The sequence below is a fragment of the Chelonoidis abingdonii genome, chromosome 2 (genome assembly GCF_003597395.2).
Source record: "Chelonoidis abingdonii isolate Lonesome George chromosome 2, CheloAbing_2.0, whole genome shotgun sequence".
Classification (NCBI taxonomy): domain Eukaryota; kingdom Metazoa; phylum Chordata; order Testudines; family Testudinidae; genus Chelonoidis; species Chelonoidis abingdonii.
The window spans coordinates 114,569,086-114,586,637 of NC_133770.1; the positions used below are offsets into that span (position 1 = coordinate 114,569,086).

Here is a 17,552-nt window from a genome sequence, read left to right on the forward strand (position 1 = left end):
GAAGCGCGAGAGGTATTTAGTTGGGCTGAAGGAACGGCTAGTGGGTCTGTATGTTCCGTGTGCCTGTCTTGTCTAGTCGAATTCATGGGTACTTGCTGCTCTATCATCTTTTTCACTTCAGGGGTGGGTGTAGGTTTAACGTTAATAGAGATCGTTGTAAGTTTTTGCTTGTCTGAGATTGGAGAAATGCGGGTTATACATTGGCGAGACAGGAAGAGGTGTATCTGCTGGAAGCATGAGGCATTAAGGCATAGTATAGAAGTCCGTAGATCCGGTCTAGGGTGTATGTGACATGCATATAAACACAGTGGTCAAGAAATGAACGCTGTGGGATACTAGGCTGAGTTAGATGGCAGAATGAAATGTTGAAATCAAGGGGAATCCTCAAGGCTTCTGCATGGTAATGATGAAAGATTCCTACAATATATGCAAGTAAAGTGGGTGTTAGGATCGAGTAAGAAGCATTGTCAACAGCCATAAAAAATTGGGCATACTGAAGCATGCGGGAACCCATAGCCGTGCATCATGAAGGTATAAGTGCCCAAGTTGACTGTTGTGGGGAAGACAGAATATAAAGTCAGGTCCAGGGATGGCATAACGAGATCGTCAAAATCTGGGGGATGTGGCTCAGGGGGTGGGGGGGGATGGATACACTGAGAAGAAAGCATGCTGCATTCCTGCAGTCCCCAGCTGGTGGACTGTCTCTGGGAGAGTATTGCCAGCTGCATAGTCTAGAGGAGAGCCATGAGTTTAAAGCCAGTGCAGAACTCCCTTATAGCTCACACTCTCTGCTGGTGACTGGGGCATTATCTAAAATTTTGTGTAATGGGAGACGTTTTTACTCTGATAGTTTTGAAAAAACAGTCACTGAGCTGCCTGCTGTCATTTTGCAATGATCCAACTACAAACAATGATGATGTGTGAGGGGTACTCTTTTTCTAAGAATCCAATTCATTCCAGGCCGTATCAGTTCATGGAATGCTGCTGGTGATGATTCACCTAATGCTACAGATGATGCAGCTGATGAGATCATGGATCGTATTGTAAAATCAGCCACCCAAGTGCCAAGTCAGAGAGTGGTGCCTAGAGAGAGGAAGCGGTCACGAGCAAACAGGAAGTCATGTGAGTACTGCTGATAAACTTGTGGAGAGGAAAGCTGTCTATCCATCTATCTCCTTTCATAAGCACATCTGTATGTTTATATGTTTGTGTGTAAATATGTAGGGTCAGCTCCTTAACTTGTGTAAATCAACATAACTCCAGTGATTTCACTGAAGTCTATACATTGAGGATCTGTCCTGAAATGTTTCAATTTAAAATTAACATTTAAACTTTTTGGTGATAAGCTATTAACATTATTTAAAATCCACTTAGCATTTGGAAAGTCTAGAATTAGATATTTTGCTCAGGCAAAACAGCATAAAACATAATGGTAAAAACACTCTATGGAAGTCAGAATTAATATCAGGTGAAGAAAAGCTTTCCAATATGTAGATAATATTGCTGCATATTTGATAAAATCAGATATTGGGCATACAAGCCCGTACCTATTCTTCTTCTTTGAGTAAATGCTCATGTCCATTCCCCTGTAGGTGTGTGCACATCACATGCACTATCGCTGGAAGGTTTTTCCCTCAGTCCCTCTGTCGGGTCAGCTCCAGCGCTCTATTTAGCTCTTCATGGCACTCTATATAGGAACCTGCTGACCCAGCACCACCTCACTTCCTTCTTTCCATACAATCTGCTTGTTGTTGAACTCCGAACCCACCTCCAACATTTGCTTGGGAGTGACCTACATGGGAATGGACATAAACAAGCACTCAAAGAAGAAAAAACGGTTACTAACCTTTCCGTAACTGTTGTTCTTTGAGATGTGTTCCTCATGTCCATTCCTAAACCTACCCTCCTACCCCTCTGTCGGAGTTACTGGCAAGAAGGAACTCGGGGGGCCGTAGGTCACCAGGCTCCTATATACAGTGCCATGAAGGCATGACTCCAGGGAGCACCAGAGTTGACCCAACGGATATCACTGAGGGAAAAACCTTCTGTTGACGGTGCATGCGGCACACACACACCTAAGTGGGAATGGACGTGAGCAACACATCTCAAAGAACAACAGTTACAGAGAAGTTAGTAACCATTTTTTTACTGGACAGTTACTACTGTAGACAATGAGTATCTATGTACTACAGAACTGAATAAGTCTTTAGTAGGAAAAGGAGTCCAATGTGTAATAGTGCTTTATGTTTCTGTGATCACAGTACACATCAACAGGGTACTGCAATCAGTTAAACAACTCAAATGGAAACTAAATTAACTTGCAGTGTGGCATTGTGAAGTAATAAAAAAAAATGTATTTGTATATGTATATACAGAATACAAGATATGCCCTATTGTAATTGACTTCATTCTACAAACAAATGGCATTGTGTCTGAACTATAAAAGGCCACTGTCAAATGTATTATTTCACCATTTTAAACATCTTTTCTTTATTGTTGGTACGATATCCTTTTGCAAAGTCGGAAGTAAAATCTGTCTACTTATGGTAGAGCAATTTGTCTGCAAAGTAGCCACAAAGCTGGTTTAATTTATGTTGGGAATTACAGGAAATCCTGTTGTAATGCAATCCTCCAGTGGCACAGAGGTGCCGTAGTCACCCAAGTTTGAGAAGTTTGGCTTTGATGTTTATTAAATGCAGTAGTTTAAGTTGCGGTAGTCTTTGCGATATTCCCCATTCCAAGCATGGAGAATACTGCAAGTATCACGGAAAAGATGAATACCAGAGAAGGGTAGAAATTAAGATTTTAATCATATTCACTGTCTGTGGCTTTGTGACCACCTCTCCATCCATTTTTTAGCATTTCCGGGAAGTTAGAACAAAGAAGAGACAACAACAGTGAGTGAAAGATCACAACAGGCATACTTTTTGTGAAATTGTTCTAGCTAAGTTAACCTTGTCGGTGATCGAAAGCATTCTGTACAAACAGCACTTGGCTTTTATTAGCTAGCATATGCCAAAAGCACAATCACTCTTCCCAAAGTGCCAAAAGAGGGATTTTTGCATGCGGCAACTTCCTCAGAGAAATTAAAAATGAAATAGACATTCTGGTTGAATGAGCAAGTCTTCCAGCAAAGAAAATGAGCTGACACTGGATTGTCTCTTTTACTTTCTGTCACAGAGTACACCACAGCTCTCAACAGCATATCCACTGCCACCACCTGCTGCCCCACTTGCACTTGTGTTCTCCATATGTGCTGATTGCTGTAGGTGACTCATGCATATCAAACAGATTCCCTGTATGTTTGCATATTTTTGTGGCTTACCCCATGCTAAACTATTTCCTCTGTTAGCAATCCTCTCCCCCCACACACCAAAAAGCCATATGTTGGATGTCTTTGCCAGTCACCTTTTTTCCAGGGAAGCACTTGCTACAGCAAAAGGGATAGCAATGAAAATATTATATATTTTCCATAGGGCTGGTTTTCATTTATGTTTAGTGAAAACATCAACAGGGATTAAGGACTCAGTAAATGTTTAGGCTGGGACTGATTTCCATTGTAATTTAGATAGATTCCAGCTCTCTCACTTGTTTTGTCTTCAAGGTCTTGGCTTGCCTTTTAAGTCGACTGAAAGACAGTTTCAAAATAAATGTAAAGTTTGGTAGTTTAGCGTAAGGCACTTCAGAAAGAAGAATGTCTGGAACTGTACTACTTCAGTGGTAGTTGATATACCTGGATAATGAATGAATAAAACGGTTTGGCTTGAAAAAGCGCTGAGCTGAGGAGATAACAAGGCACCCGCATTTTCTCCCTAGGGAACTAAGCAGTACCCCATCAATATTAATGTAGAATTTAAGATAAGAGAATGGGAAAGGCTACTCTAACCGCTGAATGGTCAAGAGTCTATGAAGGTGGCACAGATTTGCAGGAATATACTGGAAGCTAGAGCTTTAGGTGGTTTAGTGCTGCAGGGTTAGGTTCCTTTGTTGAGTAAAGAGCAAAAGACACAATATTTGGTTGTTCTGACTTATAAGGGTTGGCAAGACCCATCCCTACACATACACTCACAGTGAAAGCAAGGAGGGTGTGTGTTTGGTGTTCAATCTATCTCAAAATGTGAAAGGGAAACTTACTTGAAGGTACCAGCTTGCACCATATTTGTACTGCAGCCATGTAAAATAATACATTTCTTAGGGTTTTAATGCAGAACCATAAATATGCTCAGGTTCACTTAAAGCTTAGGAAAGTTTTGGTGAACCTGGACTGAGGAGTTTGTGTTTCTAGCAAAATTGGAAACCCAAATGAGTTATGCGTGACTGTGTTGCAAACATTTCATGTGACTCTACCAAATACCTTTCAAATACAAGGTCAAAGGATAAAGAAAATAGAGATGAGAAATTAATAACTCAGTCATTTAGAATCAAAAGAGAAATAGAAATGGAGTTATGGAAGAAGCAAGTTCTTACTCAGCCATTGGGTGAATCTATTGGGAAAATAATATATTTTGACATTTCTTGAATTAGGTCTTCCACGAAGTGGAATGAGATAAATTGTTGGGTAGTGTGATCATATTCGGTATTCAAAGATCAATATTTAGATTCTAATGAAAAGAAAAGTTCAGTTCAGAGCAACCGAAGGAGCTGTAAGTTGTGGGAAGGAATATGGCTGTGAAGAGTCCATCACCGATACATGAATGGTAACTTTTGTATCTACTCTACAACCTCTGAAGATATCAAGGGATATTGATAAGTGCAGATCTGACTTATAGGGCCATTAAAAACAAATAAGAAGGAATTTGTTGAGAAGGAGCTGAAATGGAGAAGATGAATGCAGGTAAACTAAGAAAAACTGACTTCTGTTGGGATATACTGTAACTGTGTGAAGACTGTGTTCTGAAGGTGAGTATGTGATAAGAGACATTGTATCTGAGGTACCTCCAGCACATTAGAGGTTTCGCAAGATAAAAACGTTTATACACAAGTCCAGTGACAACTCAATGTCATTACCAGATGATGATTGTTCTGTGGCCTATATGACATATGTATTGGACTAGAGAACACATGAGATGATAACCTCACAGTCTGACACTCTCATTGGAAGTCTTAACAGAAAGCCCAAGGATTTAATGAGCCACAGAACTGAATTGCCCTGTCTCATCTCTAGAGATGGTCCCCCAAAGTCAGGGTTGAGGCACATTGCCATGGGAAGCTTGCACTGTTCCTTCCTCTGATGTGTCTGTTCTGCATGTAAATAAAAGACTCCTGTCTCTAGGGTTCTCAATTCAGCATGTTTCACAAGCATTAAATAAAAACTGAGGGGTGGACATGTGCTATTTCCATTGTTTTAGACTGACAGCAGCTTTCTGCATGAAAGGTTTTTATAATGTTATTTAGAGCTGTCCAATCTAGCAGGAAAATAGAAAATAATATAATTATGATTGTCTGGTTCTCCCCTAAGGTTGGGATGAACTTCAGAAATGATACCATAAGAAACAGTGAATATGAGGGAAAATTGGAAATGAAGTTCTAAGAATCACTGTATGCGATAGTCCAAATTCCTGTGAACATAGTCCAGTTATTAAGGAAGAAAACTGAGTTAGTTTTAGCAATTTGGAGAAAACTGTTATTGCAGACTTTGAAGCACTGGATTGTAAGGAATAAAAAATAGAAGTTACAGAATGAGAAGGGGTCACGGAGATCTGAGAAAACTAGAGGAAGGAATGGAGGTATTTTGGTAGAGAAGGATTTAGATGAAAGACAAGCATAAGATGAGAGATAAGGTGGATGAGGTAATATATTTTATTAGACTAACTTCTGTTAGTGAGCGAGACAAGCTTTTGAGCCACACAGAGCTTTTCTTCCAGTGTGGAGCGTAAGCATGGGTGGCCAGTGACCCAGCTGCCTGGGGAGGCTAACCCCCATCCCCTCCCCTTCTGCCCCACCTCACCCTGCAGGAATCCAAAGCATCCCACTCAAGGAGTAAAGCACTCCTCCACGTGAGTAAGTGTATCAAAATCAAGCTGTAACTTAATAAACATGTATCAGGCCCAGCTGCCCAGTAATGACACCTAGAGAGACAACTGCTAACTCCAACATGTGCATAAAAGTGTATGGAAATGAAGATCTAAATATCAATGGATTAAACCAGCCAAACAAGGAATGCTTTTGTGACTTCTGTGAGCAGTCAAGGATGAGCTCTGACAGGCATCTTCGGAGAAGTTTCATGGAAAACCCCTACAATTGCCCAGCCCAAATACAAATTGAACCGTAGGGCAGCAAACAAAGTCAAATCCACTTGATCTCAAATCCTTTAGTGCCGTGTTTCCAAAACTTGATATGCCACTTGTGTAGGGAAAGCCTCTGGCAGTCCGTGCCGGTTTGTTTACCTGCCGCGTCCGCAGGTTTGGCCGACCGCGGCTCCCACTGGCTGCGGTTTGCTGCTCCAGGCCAGTGGGGGCTGCTGGAGGCAGCAGCCAGTACGTCCCTCAGCCTGCACCATTTCCAGCAGTTCCCATTGGCCTGGAGCAGCAAACCGCAGCCAGTGGGAGCCGCGATCAGCCAGACCTGTAGAGGGGGAAGGTAAACAAACCGGCCCAGCCTACCAGGGGCTTTCTCTACACAAGCGGTATCCCAACTTTGGAAAACACTGCCTTAGTGGAACACAGGGTGAAATTTGGACCTGCTAGAGCCTTAATCTTGGGTTATTACTTTGTTATTGGCATTATCAGTGTTAATATCTTAAAGTGTATTTGTTGGCTCACTGAAAGTCCGTGCAGTGGTCAAAGAGATGGTGTCATAAGCATGATCTCACTGATTCACATATTTATATTGAGGAGAAGGTAAGCAGCCATATTCTGCATATGCTGATGTTCATCTAGCACGGAGATGGCAAAGGTGGGCAGGTTACTGGCTAGGCCCATTTTTGCGAGTTTAGTTTTTCCCAGTTCAAATAACAGTGACAGTTCCATTCAAAGACTTGTAAAACAGACTTCTTCTAAAAGGCTTTCAGTGAAAATCCACCATTGAAACAAATCTTAAAAATAAACCAAACAAATGCCGTTTTGAACATGGATCTTTGTCTGTATCATGTGTCTATATTATATTCCTTAATTTAGGGCCCAGTTTTTTTATGTCTCTGCTGATTCTGAGGTGTACTTATTCACATGAGTAGTTATATCAAGTTCTACGTAATATGAATAAGGACTGCAGAAGTAGGAAGTTTCACAACTAGATGCTTATTTAAAGTTCGTATCAAAACATTTGTTGTTTGTTTTTTGTTCATTTAAATTAAAATCTATTATAGATTTGGGATAGGGGAAACTGGTTTGGATCAAATCAAAGTGATCCAGATTTTAGCCTGCAGCTTGAATCAAACCACTGGACCCAAACTGCTTTTGATGTTTTAAAAACGAAGTGTAATGAGCTACTGTACTTTGTTGTCAGGTTTTGAAGCCCTGCAGGTTAACTAATGCTGATAGATTCTCATTCATTCTGTGACCCTCCTCGCTGTAGTATTTGAGCACCTCAGAAACATTAATGTGTTTATCCTTAGAACATCCTTGTGAGATAAGGAAGTCTTCTCATCCTCATTTTACAGATAGGAAAGTGAAGCACAGAGACATTAAGTGACATGCTGAAGCACATACAGGAAGTCCCTGAAAGAAGTGGGAATTGAACTCAGATCTCCTGAGTCCTATCTCAGTGCCTTAACTACAGAAATATCCCAGCACAGGTCGGTTTTGTTAGACTCCACCCTGAATATAAACGAGGTGGGAATAGCATGCTAGGAAAGGGATCTCGAATATAAGAAAGAAACCCATGAAGATCTGGCTCTGAAGAGGAAGTTTAGGCTGAGATTTCATGCAGTATTATTTTAGAATAACACATTTGCTAATCAAATAAACACTGGAAGGGGGGATGACTTTTTGACTCCTCAGGTGTATAATTTTTGTTTGGAGCTGGCTGAGAGCTCCAGCAGCTTACCCCTCAGTTATTTTTTTTTCTTTGTTTCATTTTCATATGTCTGTGCACTTATTTTTTCTGGCTAGGACCAGATACGAAAGTGCCAAAATGCTATAAAAGAGCCTGTTATCCAGATATTTATGGCCTGACTGAAAACAGGAATTAATGGAGATTATGCCTTTTTATGTCTTTCAATAAAAAAGACTATATAAACTCCAAAATCTCAAGCAATTTTGCTTAGAATTTATTACTAAGTCCACAATTGCTGGGTTCAGTAAAACAGAAACGAGTTGGGAAGAAGGAAGGACAAACTAATCAATCAGGTTACTTAATGCACACTTAGCAGCAATTAATTACAATTGAGTAAGTATTTCATAGATGTTATCCATTATCAAGTGCTGTTTGTCGTAGCAAAACGTACTTAACCTAATACTTTCACAGAGTCAACATCAAGCTAATAAAAGTTTAAGTGAATAAAAATAAAATGATGAAATAGCTAAAACTCTGAAAGATGGGAGATTGAATTCAGTAGATGGTACAGACTCTTTATCAAATGAGTAGTAGTTTTTCGATATCTTCCAAAAAAATATGCTCTAGTTTGCCCATAAGTTATTGGTATTGTAACAATTTGTACAACATTGTAGTAATTACTGAGTGTGATATCCCTGTGATATGCAGCAGGTCAGACTAGAGTATAGGAACTCTGGAATTGCTTTTCTGAGATCCACTTAGTGCTGTATCCTGTCTCTGACAATGGCCAGTGCCAAATGCTTCAGGATGTACAAACTCTACAATATGCAGATATAGGGTAATCTGCTCCACATATTAGGTCTCATCCTGATCTCTAATAGTTGAACATTGATTTAGGGTTTTAAACATGAGATTTATTATCCTTTCCAAAAAATTTAGCATAATTATTATGATTGCTCTGAATATTCTTATCAACATAAAAGCAGCAAAGAATCCTGTGGCACCTTATAGACTAACAGACGTTTTGGTGCATGAGCTTTTGTGGGTGAATACCCACTTCGTCAGATGCATGTCATCTGACGAAGTGGATATTCACCCACGAAAGCTCATGCTCCAAAACGTCTGTTAGTCTATAAGGTGCCACAGGATTCTCTGCTGCTTTTACAGATCCAGACTAACACAGCTACCCCTCTAATACCTATCCACATAAATGTCCAGTCTCTTCTATTCTTAAAATATAGTAATAAAAATACATTATAATAAAAAGATATGGTTGTTTCTTCTAAAATGACTCCTAATTTAGCAGGATAGACTATAAATGCACTGACACCAGCCAATTAACTTCTGCTTTTAGTTCAGTGTTACCATCCCCTTAGAATTCATGGGCAGGAGGCAGATTCCCAAAGAGGGGAGCCAGCAAAGGAGCTGTGTGATTTTAACTAGAAGTTTGGGCAGGTAAAGCAAGTCTGAAGGCTGAGGGTGTAGTAGTGGGTTTTTTTACAGTGGGTTTTAGCAGAGAAGTCATCTTGCTTCCCAGCAGGATCCCACAGTATAACCATAACAAAACATTACTGAATTTTTTGACTTGTCCCTGTGACTACATGTGTAATACATAGTCTCCAATGAGGCAGAAAGCAGACATAGGAAGGATCAAAGAGTAGCTGATGAACTGAGACTTCCCAGGTGTTGCTAAATAAAGACCATCAGTGCTGAAGTGTCCTATATTTCTTGATTGAGTGATGCTGATTGGTTATATTGCAAGAACAAGCTGAAGGTGCTACGAGGAAGCTAGGATTTGGCAAGATAAGGGTGCATAGCAAATGTGGATAATTCATATGGAATTATAGCTCCATAGAGGAGTGTTGGGAAGATGATCTATTTATGGTTCCAGGTCATAAGTAAGTCAGTGTCATTTCTCGCTACAGAATCGTGGAAATTAATATCGTGTAAGTAAGTCACAACAAAAGTTGATTTTGACATCTGTAGTTTACCTCTTCCAAGGGATAGAAATGGTTGATTCATTGTTGTCAGTTATTTATTTTGTTCTCAGTCGGCTAGGCAGAAGACGTTTCACTCACATTACCCTTTGTTTCCTCTTTAGTATATTTTAAGGGTTTAAAGGGTTTTTTCTTTCTTTTTTATTCCTGGCATAGTGAGTACGGATATCGCTCTGGGTACTTGAAAAATAGCGTATGGTCTGGTTGCACTGCTGACCTTAAACATGCACTTTGTTTACTTTGGTTTCAATCCATCTTAATAAAGACTTCAGGTTTACACTAGGTCAGCTGTATATGCCTGTATTTACATCGTTCTTCCTTCCTTATAGGAGATGTCTTCCTTCCAGCATCTGAGTCAAGAAATCAGAAGCAGTGTGTTGTTGGCTTTCAAGATCAAACTGTGCTTGAGGAAAGGGCTTCAGTTAAGAACCAGAAATAATAAGGAAGTTTAGAGTACAATAATAAAAATGCAATCATGCATGGCTTTACTGAAGAGCAAGGTGATAGCCACAGTTGCCAAAAGGAGCCCTGTAATGCCCTGAAGAAATCTCACATGATCATTAGTGAGGGCAGGAATTCCAACTACATTCACAATATTGAGATTACATCTGAAGGGATGGCTCTGTTAAGAGATGCAAAACAAGTTCCCACAGCAGTTACCGTGCATTTTGCTTTGGCTCAAAGCAGGGCAGCACAAAGGGGGGAGGGAACCTTGCCCACAGCACAAAGGGGAGGAACCCCACCAGTAATTGGATCAGAATTTCTCAAAGCAGAGTAACCCTGAATAATCAGCATATGCACAAAAAAACATTTTGATCTCAATTGTTTTGAATCTGTCGTGTTGGTTTGTTGATCTGCATTTTAATCTTCTTTATTCCTCAACAAAGATTCCAGTTGAGAAATTATTAAATTTAGATTCCAATTCCGTAGAATTTATCTGCTCAAAGATAATAGCCTCTCTTCTCCTAGTCCTTTTTGAACACACAGTTCTAAGTCTACCAGTCCTAGTAAAGTTGCCTCAGTAAAACACATTTATTACTAAATAATAAATTGCTTTAAAAATGGAATTTACAAGGTGTGTGTGTAAACACCTCTGCCAAACCCCCTTGCTTTTTCTACCCTCAGTCCCCTACTTGGTTTGCCTATATATACATTGGCTATTTACAGTCTAATCTTGAACATACATATTACCAAGTGTAGTGCTTACTACTGTGAGTATTGCATTCAGTACTCCCAGTACTCCATGATAATATTTATGGCATGGGCTCCAATTCAGATTAGCATTTAAGCATGTGGTGTCCTGAACAGGGATGCTTTTCTGCCTCAGGACCATAGATTCTAAGCTTTTCAAAGCTGTATTCTTCTTCCATATCTATACAACAGTCTGGGTCACGATGGGCACTATATAGATCATTTTAATTAGTGGGGCAGATGCTGACACCTAAAAACATACCCAGAGATACAGGCCATTTTTAGTTAGTAATTAAAACAATAGGTTAAATATTAAGTAGAAACAAAAAAAAATCCTTTCCTGTATCCAAATTCTTCAGAATAATGTACCTATTGTTGTTCTCTAGAACGTAACCACTTAAGGCTCAAACACAACTTTCTTTTATAAAGACAAATTTTATCCTTTTTTACTTTTGGCTTCCCCTTTATGTCATTTAATATTTAGTCTTACAATGGAGGTGGCTGAGTAGTCGAATTCTTTGTTAGGAGAGACTGGCACTATCTATTAAATTTGGTTGGGACAACTTCTGACACTGCTGGTCCTGACTGAAAATGCTGCATATTTCAGTTGTCTGCACATTTTCAAAGTGGTACTGGATGAGATCCAGGAATTCCCTCACAAATCCCATAAAGAAAAATTTCCGTACACACTACTACCACTTGCGCAATTTAGCCCTGCTCATGCTCAACAATGACATATGACTCGCTTAATGCAAGTTTAGCTTAATGCAGACTATAAGATATTGACATGAAAAATACATCATCTAAGAAACCAGTGGAAGGCGATGAGGAAGACACAGAGTTTCTGAATTGAGCTTTCATATAACCAAACTGCCATAGCTTGACTGGTGGGGGCAAAATCAGAGAGGACTTAAATGGCAGAGTGTGTAATATATTGGGTGTACATTGATTGGAAAGAGATTATCTAGATCATTTAAACACTGGTCTGAACATGTTGTAGAAGATAAACCCCTTTGAAGTGTAAGTCAGATTGCCGGAGGGCCAGCCCTCAGTCTCCTGCTGTTTATCATATTTGATAGACTACATTAGCAGGAAGATCCCAGTTGGAAAAAGTGAGAAGCTGCTATATCCAGTGTTGTTATGAACATGTTGGTCCCAGGATATTAGAGAGACAAGGTGGGTGGGGTAATATCTTTTACTGGCCTAACTTCTATATTTAGACAATATTGTAATAAGGGTGTCCTCAAAAGAAGACCTAAAGGAAATAGTAATCCAGTGGTATGACCAGCTAAAATGGCATGGGATGAAAACAAACGTGACTAAGACAGAGTTCATGTTGGTCAGAAGAGATGCCACAAGGAAACTGGAGATGGAGATTAACAGAGTATGACTAAACCAGACCGACCAGTTCAAGTACATTGGTGGCTGGGTTATGGAAGATGGTGAGCTTTAACATGAGATACACTCAAGACTAGGGTGTGGGGAGCTGGAAGAGTGTGCAATAACATCTCTTGGATTGTGTATGACAAGCATATGCCACTGAGATTGAAAGCCCACCTGTCTGGAACAATGGTGTGCCCCGCAATGCTGTATAGTGCAGAAGCTTGGGGAGTAAAGAGATGGCATGTTCAACACCTACAGGTGTTTGAGATGGGATATCTTTCTCCAATAAAAAGAGAGTCAAAGTGGATAAGGTAATATCTTTTATTGCTATTCTGTTGGTGACAGAGACAAGCTGTCAGGCTTACACAGAGCTCTTCAAGTCTAGGAAAGATACTCAGACTGTCTCAGCTAAAAACACACAATAAAAAGTCACAGAAAAAGAGAGATTGTGTAATGCAAGATTAGGATGGAAGTCAAAGACCATAATGTTGGCTGTTAAATTGAAGAAGTGTGACTTAGCTGGTTGGGACATATAAAGAGGGTGAACAAAGAGGACCTGGTGAAGATAAAATGGAAGGAGAAGGTGCTAGAAAAGAGACCCTGAGGAAAGCAGAGAAAGTGATGGATGGATTAAGCAGACTGACCTCAGACAAACGAAGATGATGCTTGCATGAAGCAACCCCAGATGATGGCATAAGGGGAAGAAGAAGAAGTTGATTAGAAAATAGGTGTAAGTGAATGGGCGGGGGGAGTAGGGAGGGGAGTATTTAGCATGAAATGCAACTAAAGTACATAAGATAAAATAGGATCATGAGACTGCTTAGTCTTGTATCCTCCAATAGGCTGCTTTTCCTACTAACCTCCCTGCTTCCCCTGTAGGTAATTTACAGCATCTTAAACTTGTTTTCTGACAAACTATCATCATCATTTACTTCATCATTGAATTTGGCCAACAGACTTTCATAGAATCATAGAATATCAGGGTTGGAAGGGACCTCAGGAGGTCATCTAGTCCAACCCCCTGCTGAAAGCAGGACTAATTCCCAACTAAATCATCCCAGCCAGGGCTTTGTCAAGCCTGACCTTAAAAACCTTTAAGGAAGGAGATTCCACCACCTCCCTAGGTAACCCCTTCCAGTGCTTCACCACTCTCTGAGTGAAAAAGTTTTTCCTAATATCCAACCTAAACCTCCCCCACTGCAACTTGAGACCATTACTCCTTGTTCTGTCATGAGGTACCACTGAGAACAGTCTAGATCCATCCTCTTTGGAACCCCCTTTCAGATGTTGAAAGCAGCTATCAAATCCCTCCTCATTCTTCTCTTCTGCAGACTAAACAATCCCAGTTCCCTCAGCCTCTCCTCATAAGTCATGTGCTCCGGCCCCCTAGTCATTTCCATTGCCCTCTGCAGGACTGTTTCCAATTTTTCCACATCCTTCTTGTAGTGTGGGGGTTGGATGGGCTTTAGAGTCTGATCTGCAGCCTCAGCTGCAACATCCATACTGCTGCTATTTTTACTGCACTAGTTTGAGCCCCACTTGCATGAGTCTGTTTGCCTTGCCTGGGAGGCTTGCTCCCAGCTGCAGTGTAAACATAACCAGGGCCAGCTCCAGGCATCAGCAAAGGAAGCAGGTGCTTCGGGCAACCAATTGAAAGGGGCGGCTTGTCCGGGTCGGCAGTGGCGGCACGTTGGTGGCAGCTCAGTCGGCCCACTTCAGTCTTCTGCAGCAATTCAGCAGCAGGTCCTTCACTCCCTGCCTCCTTGGCGGCATTTCGGCAGTAGCTCAATCGTTTTCTTTTTTTTTTCCCTCGCCACTTGGGGCAGCAAAAAAGCTGGGGCCGGCCCTGAACATAACAACATAGGAGTTTTACTCATTTTCATTGTTTTCTAGGACACTTGTTGGGAATTACACCATTTCCATGATACACGCACCCCCAACGTGGACAAAGTGCTTATGTTTATGTAAAGGGATACTATTGCAATTCAGATGGTGCTTGCATGGAAATGGTGTACTCCTACATGCCAAAAGCCATTGAAACTCTTACCATATGTGGTGCCAACCTTGCTTTTTTTACTGCTCCTCACTTCTAGTGAAATCAGGGAGGCTAGCCGCCTTTTAAAAAACAACCTGTTTAGATTATTTATGTGCTGAGAAAAGGCTGTGCTTTGGGGATTCTTCTTATATTTTAAATGTTCCCAGTTCTGTGAGGGCTGCTTCTCTTTTTAGTTGTTTGACCCAGTGTGCTCAGATGAATTTACCAAGTTCATCACAGGCATGCTACGTTCTGCCAGAATATGAAATTAAGTTCTAGATTTCCTGATTGGTAAAGAATATCGTCCCCTCCGACCCCCTAAAAACAATATTTGGTTTCTGGGTTATGAGATCTCAGCAGGACTTTCTTGTGAGAAGAGTAAAAGTAATTTTCTTCCTGTTTTATGTTTTTATGTTTCTTTAGCCAATGTTTTAAAGATTGTTTAAAGAGCACAAAAGGTCATTAGAAAGCTTTATTTTTATTGTCATTGCCTCCAGAATGCATTCCATAACTCAGTTTAATGTGGGCTGCAGCAGGCCAAGAGTTTTACAAGCCAAGATATTATGTCTAGTCAAGTTAGTGACATGCCACAGAGTTCAGTGAAAAGGGAAGAATAAAGACCTAGTTTGAGTAGTGTAATGTTGCATTGAATGTAAAACATGGAAGGAAAAAACTCTCTCTCCAAGTCACTTCTACTAATGGATTGTATTCCTGCCCCAAGTTGGTAGGAGACCCCCACCAAATGCAATATCTGGAAGTGAAAAAGGGCTAGAATCATCTGCTTTGTAGCATGTTACAAGGAGATTCACCCACCCTCCAGTTCACAGGGAAAGTGCATATTCTACTGCACCCCTTTATAGAGTGCAGTTAGAGTGTTTCAGCCCTCTCCAAGGGACAATACAGGGGGCCAGGGGAAAATGTGACAGGACTGTGATATCCCCTCCTTTCTACCTCTCCTCACCCCTGGTACTGTTTAAAGAGGCCGTCCTTGCTATTCCACAAGTGCAAGGGCTTAAATTCCACCTGACTTGTAACGGGGCAGACTAAGGTTAGAGAGACCTCCTTGAGCTCCATGTCCCCACAACACACTCACACAAGAGCCAGGTCTGGCTCTAGTTTATTTGTAATTAGAAGCTTTAACACTGAAAAGCACATAATCTTCACAAGGGATCTCAAGCTCTCCCAATCCCGAGGCATGTTAGAAACAAATCACGTTCTTCTGCTCAGCAGCAAACCCTCTAAGTCTGCTACAATATGGGCATGCAAGGCCATAATTCATGGGAAATTACCATGTAAATTCAGAGCAGACACACTTCTACTTAGTAAGTTTGAGTGTTCCAGTAGGCGCACAATACCTCATGAAGTATCATTTTCAGTGCTTGCCTAGCAGGCTTATCTGTTGAATCTCATTGCTGAGAGCCTGATTCTCTCCACAGGGGAGCTTTTCATTAGATTTACAGATTTAAAAATGTAATTTCATTACCCTTCAGAGTCTGCCTGTCTTTGGAGCTGCTTTCTCCTGTCTAACTGCTTAAGTTAAAAGGTCCAGGCATTGGGATGTCTAAATCCAAGTTATCTTTCTTTGTTATAGTTGCGACCTAAGGTAGTTTAGCAAAATCCTACAGAACCCTACAAGACCTTTTTTGGTCAGATACTTCTACATGTGTCCAAGTACTGAATGAATGTTACTACTATTATTTATTTGAACTCTGGTAGCTCCTAAAGTCCCCAACTAAGGGTTGGGGCTTCATAGTGCCAGGCATCATACAGTCATAGGATAGAAGACGGCCCCTGCCTCGAAGAGTTTAGATTAATTTTGTACATCACTTAGGATCATATAGCATCTAGGGATGTCCTTGAATTGAGTCTCCAATGAATTCAGAACATGGCATCTCTTAAGATACATAATGATGATTCTCACTTACAGTAACATCCTTGGTTCTCTTTCACATTTTCTCATAATAGGCTTTTTCCTCCACAGTATTCTGACTCCTTATTAAGTACTTTGTATATAATTTCCCTAAAGACCAATTCATTATTACATCTGTATTTGGCATTCCCTTTACATTGGTTTGCATAGTGAAGTTGTAGGACTTTAAGTAAAATGGAAATGGGAATTCACCATCTTCTGTTTCTGTGTTCAGTCTAAGGTAAAGCCACATATTTTTCTCCCTTCAAATTTTTTTCAGTTAGCCAGTTCTATATGTGGAATAGTAACTATATTGACTTTTAAAGATCTATATAGACACAAATGAATTTTGTTTATTCTAGCTGTTTTTTGTGGATGAATATGGCCCTGTTATTACAGTGTCTGAGAGTCTACCAAGTATTTACAAATGGACATAACAATTGATCTCTCTGTCTTTACTTCAGCCTTGCCATTGTGTAAGAAAAAATAGCTTGCTAAGTTTAGAACGTTTTTCTTATTTGTGTGTGTGTGCGTGCGTGCATCTATCATGACATATTTTGGAGGAAAAGCTAATTTGAAGAAATAAGGTTTGCATTAAGTTCAAGAAATGGTGTGGTCTTATTTCTTATGGGAGTGAGTTCCACATTCTAGATCTAGTTTCTGTGAAAGTTCTGACTCCTGTGCTCATGTGCCTCCCTCTAGAGGTCAACAGGTACATTGCTTCCCTCTAGAGGTCGACAGGTACATTGCTCCAGTGGAATGTAGCTGGTTTTGGAGTTCAGGGTCACAGGTGCAGAGATAACCTCATAGGTAGCTAGAGCCAGTCTCATGGAGGGCCTTGAATATAACAGTACAAATACTTTAAACTGGACTATCTGTTCAGCAGGGAGCCAGTACAAAGAGCAGAGCACTGGGGTGAACAGTGCATGGCAACTGTGTAAATATCAAGCAGCCATAATACTGTATTTTGTGTCAGTTGCAGCTTTTGGGGGGTGAGGGTGTAGTTTCATTTTAGATACTCAAGCCTTGAAGTCACAAGTGTGAGGATTATTGTGACCCTTTCTGATAGCTAGGGTTGAAATATTCTGGCAATTCACAGTTGGAT

At 40.5% G+C, this 17,552-nt stretch overlaps 1 protein-coding gene across 10 annotated transcripts in view; it reads left to right on the forward strand.

Annotated features, from left to right (window-relative positions):
- FHOD3 (formin homology 2 domain containing 3) overlaps positions 1-17,552 on the forward strand; it is a 1,052,879-nt gene that overhangs the window by 667,184 nt on the left and 368,143 nt on the right. For all 10 annotated transcript variants that reach the window (XM_075062615.1, XM_075062616.1, XM_075062618.1 and 7 more), the window contains one exon: positions 961-1,122. In XM_075062615.1, the coding sequence (XP_074918716.1) occupies positions 961-1,122 (162 nt within the window). The remainder of the gene's footprint in view (positions 1-960; positions 1,123-17,552) is intronic.